Source organism: Pinus tabuliformis, chromosome 4_2 (assembly GCF_031772625.1).
Source record: "Pinus tabuliformis cultivar Carrire ecotype Pingquan chromosome 4_2, CPIR1, whole genome shotgun sequence".
NCBI lineage: Eukaryota > Viridiplantae > Streptophyta > Pinopsida > Pinales > Pinaceae > Pinus > Pinus tabuliformis.
Genome location: NC_142304.1, coordinates 870,563,224 through 870,582,725, shown reverse-complemented (window position 1 = coordinate 870,582,725; position 19,502 = coordinate 870,563,224). Strand labels below are relative to the sequence as shown.

The following is a 19,502-nucleotide window of genomic DNA, read 5'->3' as shown; positions in this document are numbered from 1 at the left end:
AGAGGTCCATGTTCATGAGCTGCTGTCGATGGATGGGATGCTTCAGTTGCATGCGCCCACATTTCACTTCATATGGCCTGCGCGGTGAATGGTATCCACTCCAGCAGGCTTAACTGTTACAGGACTCCCGTGGGATGTCTTGGAACAGTTCTTCCTCCTTGGGTGCATGCTGCACGACGATGGATGGCCTCACGATCATGCTCTCGGAGCTTCGGGCTGACTGTGATGAATATGGTGTGAGATCTCTAGCGCTTTTTCCATTTACAATTTGCTTTTCCTCGAGACTCATCGATCTGCTTTGCTGGTGCAGGTATTTTGTTGCATGTCGACAAGGATGGTGGAACAAGATAACAGCAATGTGCATGGTTGACAACAGTGGCATGCATGCGTCCAAACCGATCCTTAGCCGTTAGATCTCCTCATGAAATGAATTCTGGCCCGTTCTGAGCTTCTACAGGAAGCTTCCTGTAGAAATACAGCGCTTCCTGTAGAAATGATGCGTTCCTGTAGAGAGTCTGCACCTTCCTGTAGCAGATCTGCATCTTCCTGTAGAAGCTCTGCATTTTCCTGTAGAAAATCTGCGTCTTCCTGTAGAAGACTCAAGCTGTAATAAAATTGCACATACCTTGGAGAAAATGAGGATTCTTGGAGGAGGTGCTGGTGAGGTGTCCTGGCTGCATGATGAGGACCCTTGGCTTTGAGTTGAGAGGCTTCCTCTCCTCCATAGAACACCTGCATGCAATTTTACATAATGAATCTACTGACCTTGTTTTTCTTTTGTTTTTTTGTTTTTTCTCTTTTGTTTTTTTGAAAGATAATAGGGGCGCCTCATTGAGGTTTTCACCCTTGCCATCTGCCTTAAGCGCCTCAAAGAGGTTTTCACTCAAGGATCTTTTTCCAATCTTTTTTTTTTTTTTTTTTTGAAAAGACAGTAGGGGCGCCTCAATGAGGTTTTCACCCCTACCACCTGCCTTGGGCGCCTCAGAAAGGTTTTCACCCAAGGATCTTTATTATTATTATTTTTTTTTAGATTCTTCAGGGTATGCCCAAAGCAGAGGCAGAACCCTTCTCTATGACCAACACTGCCTTCTCCATAGTTTTGATGAACTCTTGTCTTGAGGGAGGCTTCCTGTAGATCTTCAATCGATGCCCATTGACAAGCATGGGGATGGCTTCCTCATCAATGGTCCTAATAAGCACAGATCCATTGTCATGACATTTTTCCACTGAATATGGCCCTAGCCATCTGGTTCTCAGCTTCCCCTTGAAATCTTTGTATCTGGAGTCATACAACAAAGCCCAATCTCTCGGCTGAAATTGCTTGTCATGGAGATGTTGGTCATGCCACACCTTTCTCTGAAGTTGAACCACTTTTGAGTGAAGGAGGGCCTGCATTCGGTGCTCATCCAGGCCATTCAGCTGCAATAGCCTTTCTTGTTGTGCATGGCTGAGATCTAGGTCCAGCTGAGCTGCCATCCTCAAAGTGTTGTATTCAAACTCAATGGACAGCAAAGCTTTCTTCCCATAGACCAGCTCATAAGGTGTGAAGCCGGTGGTGGTCTTCCAAGTGGTGTTGTAAGCCCATGTGGCTTCAACCAGGCGATCTGCCCAGTCCTTTCTGCTGCTGCTCACCACCTTAGTCAAGATCCCTTCTAATGCTCTATTGGTGACTTCCACCTGCCCATTTGCTTGAGGGTGATAGGGGGTGGAAGTCCTATGCTTGATCTTGTGATGAGCTAGTAGATCTTCAACCAGGTTGGAGGTGAACTGGCTCCCTTGATCGGTGACCAGCTCTCTTGGATAGCCAAACTTATAGAAGATGTTTTCTCTTAGGAACTCGGCCACCTTTTCTTCTGTTGCTGCTTTGATTGCTTTGGTCTCTGCCCACTTTGTCAGGTAGTCAGTGCACACAATGATGTAAGACCTTTGCCTCGAAGGAGGGTTGATTGGGCCCACAAAGTCCATACCCCACTTCTCAAATGGCTCAAGAGTCACCTGAGGTTGGAGAGGCATCTCATCCCTTTGGGTTGGTTTCCCCATTCTTTGGCATTGGTCACACTGACTGACATATCTTCTGACATCTTGATGAAGTGTGGGCCAATAGTAGCCTGCCTGCAGGATCTTGAAGGCAGTTCTCTTTGCTGCAAAATGTCCTCCACAAGGCCCATCATGACAAGTGAGGAGGATATCAAAGACTTCCTCCTCCCTTACACAACGCCTTAAGATCTGATCGGGGCCAAGCTTGAACAGATTGCCCCCGATCCAAGTAAATGAGGCACTTTTTCTGATGATTCTGCTCTTCTCTCTGGAAGATAGGTGCGGAGGGAACTGTGCTGAAACAAGGTAGTTTGCTATATCAGCAAACCATGGAGAGAGTACTGAAATAGCAAACAGATGTTCATCGGGCATCTGGTCATCCACCGTTCCATCCTCATCTGCAGACAAATCCAATCTAGATAAAAAGTCAGCAACAACATTTTCTCTACCTGGTTTGTCAACAATGGTCAAATCAAACTGCTGCAATAAAAGTAACCATCTAATAATACGAGCATTCACATCTGGTTTATTCATTAAATATCTAATTGCAGCATGGTCTGTATGTACAAAGGTTTGATAACCAGTAATATAATGTCGGAACTTGTTCAGTGCATGGACCACAGCCAAGAATTCTTTCTCGGTTACAGTGTAATTCAGCTCAGCTTTGGACAAGTTTTTGCTAACAAAGTAAATGGCATATGGAAGTTTTTGCTCAACCTGTCCTAAAGCTGCACCTATGGCTTTGTTCGAGGCATCAGTGTGGATGTGGAAAGGTAGGGCCCAGTTTGGACCTCTCAGGATTGGGGCTGACACCAACCTGTCCTTCAATTCATTTAAAGCCCTCTGACAATCGTCAGTCCATTTAAACTCCACATCTTTTGCCAACAGGCCAAACAATGGCGAGGCTAGCTTGCTGAAATCTTTAATGAATCTCCGGTAGTATTTTGCTAATCCCAAGAAACTCCGAACATCCCTTACCTTTTGAGGAGGTGGAACCTTCTTGATGAGAGCAATTTTGTTAGGATCCACCTGCAACCCTTGGCAAGAAATGGTATGGCCTAGCACGGTCCCTTCAGTCATTAGGAATTCACATTTTTCAGGACTAAGGGACAAGTTCATCTCGATGCATTTGGTTAGGACTTTTCCCAGATTGGACAATGCTTCCTGAAAGTTGGCCCCATAAGGAGTGAAGTCATCCATATAGATTTCCACTGCATCATGGACCAGCTCCGAGAAGATGCTCAAAACAGCTCTCTGGAAGGTAGCAGGAGCATTGCATAGCCCAAAGGGAAGGACTCGGTAGGCAAAGGTACCCCAAGGGCAAGTGAAGGTGGTCTTATCTTGGTCTTCCGGGCTGATTTGGATTTGGTTGTATCCGCTAAACCCATCCAGGAAAGAGAAGAACTTCTTTCCTGCCAGTCCATCCAACACTTGATCTATGAAAGGTAGAGGGAAATGGTCTTTCTTGGTAGCTTTGTTCAGTTCTCGGTAGTCCACACAGATTCTCCATTTCCCATTTTTCTTGGGAACCAACACCAGAGGGGACACCCATTCACTATCTAAGATGGGGTAGATGAATCCGGCATCCAACAGTTTTTGCAATTCTTCCTTGACAATGTCCTTAAGGGCTGGATTCATTCTCCTCTGGGGTTGCCTAACCGGCTTACAATCCTCTTTGATGTATATGTGATGGGTACAAACCGAAGGATGGACTCCTTTCATCTCCTTATAGCTCCAAGCAAAAGCATCTAGGTGACTGGCCAACAGGCTACACAGCTCCTTTTCCTGGGAAGGAGATAGGGAGGAGCTGATCTTCAACGTTCTCTCAGGGCCGAACTCCACATTCTTGACTCTGGGAGTGACAGGGTTGGTTGTACAAAGATCCACTAAAGTGCTAGCTTGGGCATCCTCCACCAATTTCTCTAAGGATAGTGTACTGGAAGGTGGATTCCGGATCAAGGTCTCAATCAAGTCATCCTCGGTTGGGGGGTCTCTTCTAGTGGTCTCTAAGGTGCACAGAGGTGCTGAGTACACCTCGTCTTCCTCTCCTTCCTCTAACCAGAGTTGTAAGTCATGCTTTAAGGAGGGTTGGGCAGGAGGGTATAGGACTAGCTGCTTGGACATAGGACCATTTTTGATGGTCATATTGCCTGCACGACAACTTATGTAAGCATCTGCAGTGGCTAACCAAGGCCTTCCCAAAATGAGAGGATATCCAGTAAGCTTTGCCTTGGGTTGCAGAACCAAGAAATCTGCAGGATATTCCCAAGAGTCGATAGAGACCAAGACATCCTCCACAATCCCTTCGGGAGTCACAGTGGAGCGATCTGCTAATTGCAGTACTGTCGAGGTCTTCCTCAAGGAACCCTGAAGATTGAGTTTGAGCATGGTATCCCTGGTCATCACATTAATGGCAGCCCCCAGATCGATCAAGGTGTGAGGTATGATGGTGCCATTGATGTGGACATCTACTACAGGACTTCCAGGATCTAGGTACTTTGGGCAGATGACTTGTCCTAACATAAGGTCAGACAGTTGTCCTATGACATTGATGGTTGAAGCATCTTTCTTCCGCCTGCCTGGGTGTTTGAAACACTTTTCCTTAACCAGTTTGTTGTATATTGGCACATCCTTGATGGCTTGGAGAAGTGGTATTTTTACACACAACTGCTTGAGCTCACCCAGAAGCTCATCCTCCTCTGGGTTGGGTTGTGTGGTGGCTGTTAGTCTCTCAGGAAATGGTGGAATAGCCTTTGGTTCACTTTCCTGTTTATCTTCCTCATCCTCTGGGGGAGGAGGTTGGCGATCTGGTAGAGTCTTTCCAGATCGAAGTTTGATCTTCTGGATCTCCACAGCATAGGTAGGGCATGAGGTTTCCCCAGTGTATACCTGCTGGGCCTGTCTATTGTTGGGGTTCGGGTTCGGTTGAGCAGGCATTTGAGGTTGCCTTGGAGGAGCAGGAGGTAATGGCTGAGGTTGAACCGGTGGTGGAGGCAAAATGGCAGGAGGAGTGTTGTACTGGGGCCTCCACCCCGACTGAGGTGCATTCCACTGAGGCTGTGGCTGGGCATGTGAATGATATGAATGAGAAGTAGGTTGAGTAGGGTACTAAGGTGGATAAGACCATGGAGGAGGCATGGACCAGGAAGGATGAGCAGGGGGACCCCAGGAAGGCATAGGAGTCGATTGGTTGGGGTTGTAATAAGCTTGAGGTGCCCCTTGGATTCCCTGCTGATAAGGTCTAGATCCTTGTGGCCTCCTTTGGTTGAGGTAATAGAGAGGTTCAGTGGGAGCTTCTGTCCCTTGGTACATGGCTTTAAACCCAGGTAAGGATGGACACTGATTTGTGGGATGGTCCTCCTCACAAACGAAACATACTTCAACCGAATGCAATGGGCATTCGTTCTTAGGGTGTCTCCTTGTGCACCTAGGGCAGAAGACAGCCAAGGCTCTCTCAGCTTCTTCTTTCTTCTGCTGGATTCTGAATGTGTCCAGTTGCATGGCAATGGTCTGTCTCACCTCACTCTTGAGATCTTCTAATTGATTTGCAAGCTCATGTTTGGAGAAAGGGACACTAGTTGCGAGGAGGTTTCCCCTACCTCATTTCCGAGCTGCCCTGGAGTGGTTTCTAAACACAGTCTTGATGTCCTCATAAGGCAGTTGGTAAATGTCCCCCCCAGCTAACATGTGAAGGGTATCTAAGAGGTCTTCAGGGACTCCTCGGAGCAGGACCAACTTGAGGGATTCAGGGTCAAGTGTGCACCTGGCCCGCTTATAGCTTAGTTGGAACCTCTCCTCATAATCCTCTAAGGATTCATCATTTCCCATGGTCATCCGAAAGATTTCTCCCTTGGTTTCCTTAGACCTACAATAATCCCTGTACTTGGTATTGAAAGCTTGCTGCATCTGAGCCCAAGTGGTGATACTATTCCCAGGTAAGCCCATGAACCAGCGTAATGCTGCATCCTTAAGAGTTGAAGGGAAGAGTTTCAGCTTTTGTTCATCTTCAGTATAGTCATAGGTTCTACAAAGGACAGCAAACTCAAACAGGAAGGTATCAAGATCTTCAGTAGTCAGTCCATGGAAGTGAGGTAAGGCGGAGGGGCTAATGTTCTTCATTTTCATCTCTCCATTGGTCTCTCGGATGGGGAAGGCACCTTCTATTCTCTCATCTTCTCTTCTATTGTCAGCCATAGCTTCAGGTGGAGTGGTCTCTAACTCTTCTTCTACTATAGGATCTTTGTATATCTCGGGATGTTCACCTATAGGTTCTTCTGGGTCACTGTCACCAAAGAAGAGAGAAGGGTGACTCAGTGATGTGGTGGGGATGTTGGGTAGGAATTTGCCTGATTTATCTTGGTTCCTACGAGGCATGAAATGGAAAAGACTTTCTTTTTTGATTGTTTTTCTTTTTTTCTTTTTGGTACCTGCAAAACTGAAACAGATTGATCTACAACTAACTATAAAGATGCAGAATTAAACTGAAAGCAGGAAAGAACTAATCTACTTTGCTCAAGTGAAATTGCAGGAATGGAAATGCTAGTCTACGCTTGTAGAAATGAAATGCTGATCTATGAAAGCAGGAAATGCTAATCTATGAAAGCAGGAAATGTCTATGCTACTTTTGCAGAATGGAAATGAAATAAACTACTTAGCAGAAGGCAAGAGTAAGAAAATAGAAGAAAAGCAACAATTACTAATACTCTGACGCTTCCCCGGCAACGGCGCCAAAAAGATGGTGGGCTCCAGTATTGTAGCAATAATGCTACAACTCCTGGGGCTTCCTATCTCTAATTTTATCAACCCGGTAGTTCGTACAAACTTGGAAGCGACGGTGCTGTATGCACAAGTACTAGCTCTTGTCGCAGCTGTCACTTGGTCAGCTGGCACAAGTCCGCTAGGGCTCAAGCCAACTTCTATATGCTCTCAGAAGAAGCTTTCTAAATGATGGACGAAGGCTATCTCAAGGGGAATTGATCTACTTTGCAACAATGAACTGAAAGCTAACCAAAGCATGGAAACCCTAGTAAACCCTAATCTGACTAGTTTAACCTCTATGGTGCAATAGTGAGAGTGCAAATGTCTACAACTGATGCCATTACTTCTAATGATGTGAAATGCATGAACTCAAACTACTTATATGAAAAAGAACATTGTTTTTGTATTTTTGCTTAAGTGGATGGAGTGATTATGAATTTGTTCCTTATTAGGGTTTGGCTGTGCAGAGGTGGTGCGAAGGGAGAGAAAGCTTGGGAAAGGTCAGGATGGCTAGGGGAGGTCCCAGAGGGTCCCTAGCATCAGTCCACAGAAGTCTACACCGTTCAGATGCTCGGCAACCAAGTTTGCAGGCTTCTACAGGATGTCTGCAGGGGATCCTACAGGAAACTAAGGAATTCTACAGGAAGTCTGCTAACTTCTACAGGATGTGCTGTAAGTGGAAGTTTTGGGTGATGGTGAAGTGATGGAACGGTTTGGGTGGATAGGTAAGGTGGAGATGGAACTTGTGATGGCTCAGGGGCAGAGGAACAAGATGGAGAGAGAGTGCACGGAGTTGGTTGGTGGATAGAAGGATGGCAGCAACGAAAGGTCAAAAAGATGAAGCTACGTGGCAATGGATGAGTTGGAAGGTAAACGAGCTGAACAGAGGTCGAGTAGGTGGCTTGAGGAGAGGTTAAGAAGAAGAAGAAGGGAGTAGAATGATATGGAGCAGTGTAAATAAAACAAATGACTTATGTCTTGCACCAAAAACGAGAATTCATTAACCAGTGCTACCTGTGCTATTAAATCAATAAACAGTGATGTAAATCATGAAGAAAAGTCGTGCATGGAATTGCAATGACGAAGTATGGCTCAAGAGCAAAAGTGCATGGAAGGATCCACGATTAAACCGACTGTGTTGCAGCTTGCATGAAGGTAGAAAAGACTGCGTTTTTTTGGTGGTTGGTATAGACTGCACCCCAATCCCTAAACAGAGATGGCAGTGATCTCTAACAACCTTTTCTTGGAGCTCCAGTGGATTACAAAACTCCTATCCGAATCTAAACAGCTGAAAGTAATTTAATCATAAACCAATCCTACTCAATCCTATTAAAGAAATCAAATCAGCAAACTGTGTTCTTGAAATGCATATCAAAACAAGTAAACAAAGTGCTGGAAAGAAAGGTAAATAACACTACAAGAAGAGGAGATCTATTGCTCTCAGGTTGGGCCCTAACCTGAGAGCTATAGCTCCCTTAAAAGCTCAGAATTAGATCCAAATCTGCTTGCCTTTATTCATAATCAAAAGTCTAATGTCATGCCAAAACTGGCTTACAAAAACAAACACCGAGCTATGCTCAAAAATTACAATATCAGTCCAAAAGTTCAAAAAGCTCCTAACAAAGGCTACGGCCTTCATATTTATACAAAATGAAGATCAAGCTGGCTTCCTCCATTCGTGGAGCTTGGCTGTCCAACTGAAAGTCAAACTGCTGTAAAACTGCTGATCCTGTAGAACGTGTTGGCTGCCTTTAAGCTCGGTGGGGAGAGCTGTTAGAGCTCGGAGTGAAGGTGAAAATCACGAGGAGGGTCATCAAGACTGTGGACAACCTCCCTATGAACCCGCAATGTCACCTTTGCTGTCTCCTTGTCTCCTTTTGCGTGGTCTTTTGTTCTCTTTAATGTTAAGAACCTGAAATCATCATGTATTAGTCACATAGATATAATGCCTGCCCTTCTTCCTACAAACAACACGAATATACTAAGAAATGAATGCATAAGTGGTAAAATATGAATGGTTGAGCAAGGTAAGTAGGCCAATATGAGCCCAAATTGTACCAAAAATTGGGGCTCATCAAAGCCCCTGTTATGAGGGTCCTGTATGATATGGACATTGAGCTTTGGGATCTTCGGGGGGCTTGGGGTACTTCTTGGAGCGATGAACAACCATAGGGTGAGTGGTTCAACCTTCCCCTGGTGGTTTGCTATATACAGGGTGAGTGGTTCAACCTTCCCCTGTGATACCCCATGGCGACATCTAGGCAGGACGAGTGGTTCAGCTTTTCCCTAGTGGTTTGCTGTATACAGGGTGAGTGGTTCAGCCTTTTCCTATGATACCCCATGGCGACATCTACGCAGGATGAGTGGTTCATCCTTCTCCCGCTGACACATCCTACCCATGTAGTGTGGGACTCATGGTAAGTACCTCTCATCTGGCCAATGACTAGGGAAATGAGGATAGGGACCATAGTACTACCGATGGACGCATCGTGTACTATTGTACTCCCTATGCTAGGATGACCAATAGTGATCTGGGATCAATTAGAATTGACTTCAGGTCAATAAGAGTGGTATGAGACACTCTCTTTTGATTGGAACTGACTTTGGGTCAGTAAGAGTGGTATGACACACTCTCCTTTGATTGGGACCGACTTCGGGTCAGTAGGGAATGGTATGATACATTCTCGATCGCTTCTTCTTCTTCATAGTTAAGCAAAGTAGTGCATTGATGGCAGAGATAGTACCAACTGACAGATGGATTAGCAGATGGAGTTCTCCCTATTTGAGAGGGAGTGTAAAAATTGGCAACTAGGGCCAAACTGCACATGGGTCATCTTATTTAGGACAATTGATATTTTTCTTGGATTCCTCTCTCCGAGAGGTGTAGGATTGATCTAAAGATCATCTAATTCTGACATGTACAAATAAAGATGTGAATTTGTTTATATTATGGACAAATTGTCATGGTCGGCAAGCTAGCAAAACAGGCATTCAAACCCTCAACTCATCCTTAACGTTGCATATAAAAGAAGACCTCAAGTCATTTTCACCATCGTCTCATCTCACATGTCTCTCTCTCCTCTTGTGATTGGGTACGCATTTCTGGGCATTCTTCTCTGTCACACGTGCGAAGGAAAGGAGGACAAATTTCTGTTGACTGCGTTGACCGAGCTGCAGCGAGGCTGTTTGATTGAGTTGACGTCAAGCGTTGACTGTTTTGACTTCGGTTTGGGTGAGGCATCTCTGTTCTAGCAGGCCACAGATCTGGGCACTAAAACAGAGGCAATCTGACCTCTCCTTTGACCAGTGTTGACTATACTAGGGTTGGCTGCAAGGTTGACTTTCGTTGATCGGTTTTGACTGGACTTTTTTGGACTGTTTTCGGCTGATTACACTTGCTCTTGGAGGCTGAAGTTGACTGGGTTTGACCGAGCTGAATAGAGGAAGAATTCTGCCCTGTTGACTAGTGTTGACTTTTCTGGTTAGGGCTTTTTGCTGCTGTCATAAATTATCATATTTGTAAATTGTACTATCTCTCTTTGTTGAACTATTGAAGAATATAAGAAGAATTGATCAAGGGTTTCCCCACATTGGGGTTTGTCCCTGGCTGGTGCCACATCTTGTGTCCTCTTGTCTTGGCTTGTCTTCTACTGTTTATGTTTATGTTCTATTTTCATTTTACTATCATGTTGATGTGATTGCTAATTTGAATATTGATATCGGGCTAATAAAGAAATTGAAGTAAAATTGCTCTAAAGCATAGAACATACCATTGTTGCCAAAAATTAACAAAGACTCCTAGCGTCAAAGCTTCTAGCAGCGAATTATCAAGCAAGAGGAAAAGAAAATGATTAGGATTTCCTTTTTATTCTCAAGTTTTGTTTTAATTTTCTGATGTATTAATATGTTAAGGTTGATATGATCAACATAATAGTGTCATGACAACGTTCAAGAGCAATGAAGAGAATTCAAGGAATAATTGCAACTTTTTCGCTACGTAGGCGCTGCGCACTCACTACGCAGCCCATGGTTTGACCATTTCATGTACACAGTACGATAGCTACCTGTTAGGTTTTGAAGGTGCTGGCGTGGAGTACATACGGTAGCCATCTCACCACCCCAGTTGCTTGCCATTTGTCGGTTCTAGAAGCATGAAGATTTGAGCACTGTGCACCTACCGCGCAGGGTTTTTAGCAGTCACAAAAGCAACTTTTAGACTTTTTTCTATTTCAGTCAGTTTTATCAGTCCGAAGACCTTTTTAAGATAATTTGTATTTAATTAGGTTGTTTTTTCTTTCAAAAAGACAAAAGGATGCTTTATGCTTTATGCTTTATGTTTGGATGAAAAGCATGGAAAAAACAACAGTTTACTATCTTTTCCCAGTTTTGAATCGATCCTTTATGGGATCGAAGATGTAGTGAACTTGAAATGATTTTCCTCCATGTCTCTACTATATATTTTGATAAATGAAGACAAAGAAGGTTGTTGTTGGTTTTCCCAATTGCTAGAGGAATTACTACTGTCATGTTTGTGGTTTGGTTTTAATGAACATGCCTAAATGTTAAAGGGATTCCAGTCGATTTATGGAGATTCTTATGGTATGAATGTTTTTGGAATATGTTTTTCTCTTAGTTTATGTGCCTTTTCTCTTATCTATTTTCCTCATACTGTGTTTAAAGGTGTAGGGGACAGTTATATTTGAATTCATCTTATATGCTCATGTATGACTGAACCAAGTATATTTCAGTTGCAAATGAAGTATGTATGCCTTTAAAATTCTGTCTTTTCTTCTTGATGGTCATCAATTTGAGCTGCAATGATAAATGTTGTTATTTCTGCTCTTTGATAAATGTCTTGATACTCAACCTTTTTGATAAGGCAATTTCGCTATTCATTCCGAAAACTCTACGAATTAAGCCTCCATATATGAAGGTGGTTGGAGATACATTAGCATGTTACAATAGAAAGATCACTCGTATTGTTAATAGCTTTTCGTAGAAACCCTCTACCACTTTCTTTATCAAAATCCAAATACTCCCAAAATTGGTCCCTGTATGCTATAGAGTCAAATCTTTAGTTTTCATCAGTTGAGGGAGCCCCCTCTGGTTAGAAAGGCCAGTTTTCTAGCCTAGAGCGATTTGTGGTTACCTTTGTGGCCCTTTCCTTAGCCTAAAGGGATTTACGAAGTGATAACATAGCCTATCCTCAATGTCATTCATTTGATTGGAATGCTTATCCTTAATAGCGATGATTTCCTTGTCATGATTTTCCTCCATGGTGATCATTTGATTAGAATGATTAGTTTCCATGGTTTTCAACTCCTCAGTATGCTTTTCTTCTCTAGCTAATAACCTGTTCTTAAGAGATATTTGATTAACTTCCATGTCCTTTATCATTCTATAATGATCTTCTTGAATAGATTTCATTTCTTTCTTAAGATTTGCTTTTATGGAACTTAGCTGCTCAACATGTTCCTATTCTATGGTATCCACCATGTTCTGAAAGTTGATCCTTTGATTATATTGTGCAACTTCCATTGCCTGTGACCTGTTTCCCCTGGAAATCATTTCTCTGGCATGATCTGGTATTAATTTTGCTTGACTAGACTGCATGTGTTTGATCATCTAAGTTAATTCCTCAACAAGATGCTTATCATTTTCTTTTTTGTCGACAAAATGATTAATTTGGCTACTGGTTCTTGCCTTTCCACTATCGAAGAATCTTCTTTCTATGGCACAAGTGGATTCATCATGACAATGATTACAATATCTACAATATGGTGCTTCTTTATCACTAACATGGTGTAATTCGTTCTCTTGTATCTTCTTTATGAGATTTTGCATATTAGTGAATTGATTATTCGTCTTAACTTGCATACTTTTAACAATCTCTATTAATTCTTTAATCTCGTCTTCCTCTTCTAGAGGGTCATGAGGATAACCGTGAGTGTTAGTACAATGAAAAGGGACAGATAGGTCATTCATGATGACCTGCTTAAGGGGAAAGGGAAGCTAATGGATGTCAGAGAGAGATCCCTGTTCAAGAAAATCAAGAGATCCACAAGGAGCGAACCTCTAGCAGAAATTCTTGCAAAAACGAAAGAAGTGGAGTCACCACTTGAACATGAATCTGTCTCCAAAATCCAGAAGGCAAAAAACTGAAAAGTTAGTCAGGGAAAGCAGGTGGATATCAAGGAAGGCTTCCTGTTTGAGAAAAATGAATGTTTACTAGAATATAATTTGTTTAACCCAGCGCTGGGAGCAGGGTTAAGCAAGCTATTGAGATTCTTTCTAATGTAAGCCTTTGTGAATGGATGAAACAGTGGAGTCGTCACCCAAACAGGAAACTGACTCAAATGTCTAGGTGCTAAATTGCAAATAGAGGAGTGAATAAGGCGATAAGGAGATTAGTGAATGCGGTGTCAAGAAGATGAAAATTTAGAGGATTATAAAGATTAATGAGAATGTCGTCAACACCAAGGTCCAATAAACTGGTCCCCGACAACGGCACCAAAAAATGTTGTGTCGCTTGACGGGCTAAATTGGAAATGAGAGATTAATAATGAGATTGTCGTTAACCTTAGCAACAAGACAAGCTTATCCCCGGTAACGATGTCAAAAAATGTTGTCGCCTGGGTTGTACAGGCACTGCGACAATGCTTAGGACAAGGGCTATCATTATGATCCCCGCCCACTCCGTTCTAGCTGTCTCCCAACAATAGGCTATGGGTGGTAGTCCCTATGAAATGAGATGAAGGAAAACAAGTTGGAAACCAACTTGTTTTGGGAGACATGGATGAGTGGCCTAGCCAATTGGTTAAATTCGAGCAAGATTATTGATTATATTAAATTTTAAAGTACGAGACTAGTGCCTTAATGGAGTCACAAATCTTGCTTATAGTAAAATGAAACCATATGACCGGATGGACACCCGCTGCTTAAGCTGATTGACTATCCTGAATGATATGCAAACCTATGACCTATATGTGATGCAAAGATATTGGTTATTTTTAATTAAATGCAAACCTATGACCTATGTGTGATGCAAAGATCTTGGTTATTTTTAATTAAATGACTAATTTAGATGTTACCATCCTTTAACTATTTTGACGTTGGACTCCAAGGTAAGTTGTGGGAAGGAGGCCAACAGGAAGCAGGCTAGGGCCTGATTAACGATACATTCTGTTGTGCTCATATTACCCGATGTCTCCAGCGCTGCAGAGACTGTGGCTCTGACGACTGCAAGGTCACCGTGTTAACCACCAAAGAGTTGTCGAGGCCCCCCAAGCTGAATGAGAAGCGTTGGCTTATATCTCTATCAATCTAGCTTATGCTAGGAGGTAAATTATTAATGCAATCTAAATCTAGTATGCTTATGCAAGAGATTATGGGTGAGACTATCTTGAATTAAGATTGTTTAAGTTATTTAAGTACTTTATGTGAGATTTATCTTAATGCAAGAGTACTTAAAAATATTGTGATGCAATCTTAAACAAGATAAGTGCTAAGAGATACAAGTGTAAATTTCAAGTAACCAACTTTATCCACCAATGATTATTAACAGAAGATATTATGCCAAAATTTAGAAGCCCAAATCAACTCTATTTATCAACAAGATTAAACTCAGATTTTGAGTGCAAAGTTAAACAATCTTTGAGAGCAAGATAAGATAAGCCAATTTCAGATTTATGACAATTTATATTAGCGATAATAACTCAGAAAATTCAGACCTTACCAATGCTATGACAACAGTGAGAAGAACACTTCAAATGATAAAATTTTGCCCAACACATGAAACATAAAATCTCCAATTTGACCAACAATGTAAATGAGTTTCTTTAGCACACTTTATGATGGTGTATTAAGTGATATTTTAGATCTGATTTTAAAATTACAGTAGTGAACAATCACAGATCAACAAGCTAAAGATGCTAAAAATAGATGGTCAATATGCCAAAAAATAGAAAAAATGCAGTAGAACTCAAAATTTTCATTTTTTAGGGTTTTTTTAGGATATGTGATTTAGAAATTTTAGAACTAATAAATTTATTACAACAGTAAATTAGTCATAGATCAACAAGCTAAAAATACTGAATATGCTATACCTAAAATGTCTAAAAATGGTAAGTTTTTGTTGGAAACTGAAAATTCAAATTTTTTGACCCTCATCATGTATATGCTTTAGAAATATTTTAGACTTGAATTTCACAGTTATGCAGTAAATTCCAGCAAGCTAAAATGTTAGATCTAGGTCAAATCAAAGATGCCTAAGTGGCCAAAACTTGTGAAAATTTAGATCTTGCAATTTTAATCGATTTTGACCAATTAAAATATGATTTTAGGGCTTAGATATTAATGATTTGACTGCTGTAATAAAATTGAAGCAAAACAAGGGTTTAGAGGTCAAACCCTAGACCCAAGGTCTTGAAGATCTCACCGTTGAAAATCATTGAAACTTTGGGATCACGTTGCCGCTTGCAAAATATGAATTTTGAGACCTTAAGCTTGCAAAACCACCAAGTATTTAGCCTTAAGACTTCATATTAGGGTTTCAGGTCAATTCTATGGGAAAGGAGGCCAAGAATAAAAGAACAAGGCTAAGGGAGACGAATTTGTGGGGATAAAAGAGCTGAAATGATAGATCGGGGGTTGAAATGGCAAGAAGAGGCCAAAAATTGAAAAGTCGCGTCTCAAACTTTTTTTTCTCTTTTGGATCTGAGTTTTGCTATCAAATCTTCAGTAAATGTCCTTGCAAAATTGTCTAGAGACTAGATCTTACCCTCAAGGGCCTAGATCTAGCTCTTCTTTCACTTGATCCCTCGATCCAACCGCAAAAATGAAAATAAAAATTCCAAAACCCCAAATATATACAAAAAAGATCTAAAACCCCAACCCAAGTTAGAAAAATAATTTATGCTTAAAATTACAAAATTATTTTACAAATTGTACATGGGTTTTAAATAAATTTTGAGAAAATATTTTTTCTTGCTCACTATAGCCCTAACAAAGATTTAATCCACTATATAGAAACTAGGAATCCAAGCAAAATGATCCTTGCTCACAGTCTGTGAACTTGGAGACCAATGATTGAGTACCTGCAAACACTATGTATTATCTCAAAATATATCAAGTAAAGCACCACATAGGAAGCCCGCAGTCAATACATACCACAGATCAACGAACAAGAACACCTCAAGTTGTACCCCAAAGTCTTTGATTATAGTAGAAAAATAGTTCCCAGCGGGAAAATAATTTACAAAATGCTCTAGCAACAATTCTAGCCAGAGATCAAGATGACTAGAGATTCAACTGGCTTTCTAATTTATAGATAAATCCTCCTAATGGAAAAATAACAGCTAGTTTCTTTGATCCTGGTCAAAATAATCTTGGCCGTTGATAAACATTTCAAGATCTTTTAATCTTGGCCTTTGATTTTTTATTTTTGAGGAATTTTCGAGTTTATCATTTAATTCCATTTTATTTAGCTCAAAATTAATTATTTTGAGTTAATTGCCTAAAAAATTTGACTTTGACTTAACAACCAAGGTCCAAGGGTCCAAATTTTCTTGAAATATACAATTTTCCCTTGGTGGAGGACCTTTAAAAATTGATTCTTTCAAGACCCACAAATTTTTCCATTTGGAGAATTTATTTCCTAAGACAATTTAATTTGACTCTAATTAATTAATTTTCTGGTTTAGGATTAAATTTTAGTTTGCCAGAAAAATTAATTAATTTACACATGAGGGGATTTAATTATTTTTCCAACACTCTAATACATATGATTTTTCATATACAAGACTCAAAGTGTGAATACACATTTGTCTTAAACCCTCAAGATGCATAACCCATTTGTGACTCAATATGATTTATTAAACCAAATGATTTGTAATAAAATTATGAAGCCAATTAGCTTAAATTATTTCCAAGCCACTTTTATATCAGACTCGACTAAAACACTAGGACTCACCTAATAATCCGACAATAAATTTCACCCTAGCTTCGGGGTTTAAGATGGAGGGAAAAAACTCTTCTAATTAGCCATGTTGAAAAACATTGGTAATCAGTGAGGTTAAAAAACCTCGTAGGATGGAATTGGTCATCAAATTATATGCTTACCTAGGTTGTTAATAGACTCAAGTTTTTACTAAGATCATTTATAATATTAACTTGCAGAATGGGATGACCATGACACATGGACTGCTGATATGTGATCCAATCCTTGTTGAAAAAAGTTGGTACTTCCGCTTTCCTGTGCAACAGGGCTGATTTGAAATATTGAATTACAGCAGTGAAAGACAACAAATATTTCAATTCACTTTAGTCCAAATCACTAGGCAGCTCAGGAGAGAAAACACCAAACAAATGTGCTTCAATGTCAACAAGCTACAGCCATTAGGGCACATTTTTCATGCGTACATAACTTTATTACAGCAGATTTTACAGCAGTAAATATGCCCTCTTATCGTCAAGGTATATATTAAATATCTTACCAATTTTAGCCCTATTTTTATGTGAAATTAGCATGAGCAACAAATGCTGGGATTTACTCCATCAAGAAGCCAACACAAGCTGAAAATTCAATCTGCAAGTACACAACCATTGGACAGCTGAAGCACTTCATGAGTTTATAAGAAATGATGTGCATGTACATACGCACTACTTGTCACAAGCTGGTTCAAGCTTTCGAAATCATCACTAGGGAAACAATGAAAACCATAGCCACCAACTCCTCCTAGCTAGAAATCACTCTTAACCAATGCTAGTTTCTTTACCAAAGATATTCCTTGGCTCATAAACTTGCATCCCACAATTGTGCAAGACATCAGTTTGGATTAACATCAGTCATTGTTTCCAATGATCAATCATGACTCTAGATTTCTTAGTCACTTTTGGAAATCTTGTGGAAGCTTTTAGGCTATTAGCTTCAGTTATCTAGTCCATCTCATCAGCAAACAGGGGGCTAATCTGAGGTAGTGCATACAACCCATGATGTGGTGAATGTCAATCAGCTAAAGCTCTATGAGCCACTTCACTTGCAGGAAGCAGTCCGAGTCACACATCCAGAGGCAACAATTCAGTATTTTCATTCTCCCCTTCCTGATGATGCTCTTCTTGATGTCCACACTAGATCTACTATGTAGTGTCACATAACCAGTGGGTAGGTTGCAAAAGTACCTTGCCCAACCAGGCCAAGTGGCTATCCCACTCAACATTTGACATCTTAGTTGAAAGACAGCTGTAGCAGCATTTCCATATTTCTTGCGTCTTTTTGGTTCTTTTCCTGTTCTTCTTGTACCCTATTAATGGCTTCCTGTTTTGTATTTGTTTTTTGTTTGACACTATTTCTCCTATCTGATACCTAGTAACTATATCAAATATATAAATAACATGTCCCTACTTCCATGTGTACCTGCCACTTCCTCTATAAATGCCTTTTTTTCACATGCAATTTGCCTTTCTGGGATAAGATGTAACATATATCTACTTTATTTTTTGATAAGAAACATTAGTATGGTTAATGTAATTGGCCAATGAACTGAAAAATATATTTCTGCTTCATAAGCCACATGTCCTACTTTTGGAACTGTCATCATACTGAAAATTATTCATCATACTTTCTCCTCCTTTGCAGGACCAGTACCAGAGGGTGCAGATGCTGTGGTGCAAGTAGAAAATACTCAACAAATTGAAGAAAACCCAGAAGGAATGAAGAGAATAAGAATTTTGACTGGAGCCTATAAAGGCCAGGACATTCGTCCCGTGGTAAGATCTTGGCAGACATGGAAAACAGGCACTATTACTAAACATTTATTCACAGAAGAATAGAGTGAAAGAAAATGCGATGAAGTTTATTCAGTGGCTAGTAAGGCTTGATGCATGCTACCCTAAAATGGCCTCCTAATTATTAATTCACGAGACAACTTTTGGTATTGTCTATGCTTTTAATTATTGAAGGCAGTTCCTTAAACTGAAATGTCTGAAGCAATGCAAACAACGTCTTTAATATGAAGATTGACCAATCAATCCCTTTCGTGGTATGACTGTTTCTTGTAGAAGACTGTTGTTAGGAGGGAAATATTGGTTAGTTAAATAGGGACATATTGAGGTAGGCATCTAGTTGACAAAAGAGGTTCATGTCCAAGAGTGGCCCATAGCATCTATTAGGACTTAGATACAATGCATCCTAATAGGTGTGAAGGCACAGGAGGACAACGACCCTTGTATTTATGTATACTAGATTAGTAATTAAACTCTAAAGTCAAATAAGATAAGAAAAAGTTACATTCTACAATCAGGTCTGCAGATTGTTGTCCAGGAACTTATAAATTAGAGATCATGAATAGACATTTATGATGGTTAATAGTGACACGCAATTTGGATTTGTGAAAAAGTTACGGAACGTATATCTGATCCAAAATGGATTTTGGATAGACTCCTAAGTCTAAGTGTTTTTCACAGAGGAAAATGAAAGTCCAAGGAAGTTCGTGGACATAGCCCCATTGCAGAGATCTTTTCATTCTGAATCTACTGCAACTTGAATGGGCAAAAATGGACTTAGGATGCAGAGGTTATCGTAGAAAGAAGATGCTTTTGTTTTTTGAAAAAAGAGGTAAAATCCCCTACAAATGGCAAAAAAACCCTTATAAAGGGAAATCGCATCGGAAAAAGGCAAAAGGGAAGGACTTAGGCCGAAGGCAGGAGAC

At 40.7% G+C, this 19,502-nt stretch overlaps 1 protein-coding gene across 6 annotated transcripts in view; it reads left to right on the top strand.

Moving 5' to 3' along the window:
- B73 (molybdopterin biosynthesis CNX1 protein / molybdenum cofactor biosynthesis enzyme CNX1 (CNX1)) overlaps positions 1 to 19,502 on the top strand; it is a 450,203-nt gene that overhangs the window by 152,772 nt on the left and 277,929 nt on the right. For all 6 annotated transcript variants that reach the window (XM_089424326.1, XM_089424321.1, XM_089424325.1 and 3 more), the window contains one exon: positions 18,431 to 18,561. In XM_089424326.1, coding sequence (XP_089280452.1) covers positions 18,431 to 18,561 — 131 coding nt within the window. The remainder of the gene's footprint in view (positions 1 to 18,430; positions 18,562 to 19,502) is intronic.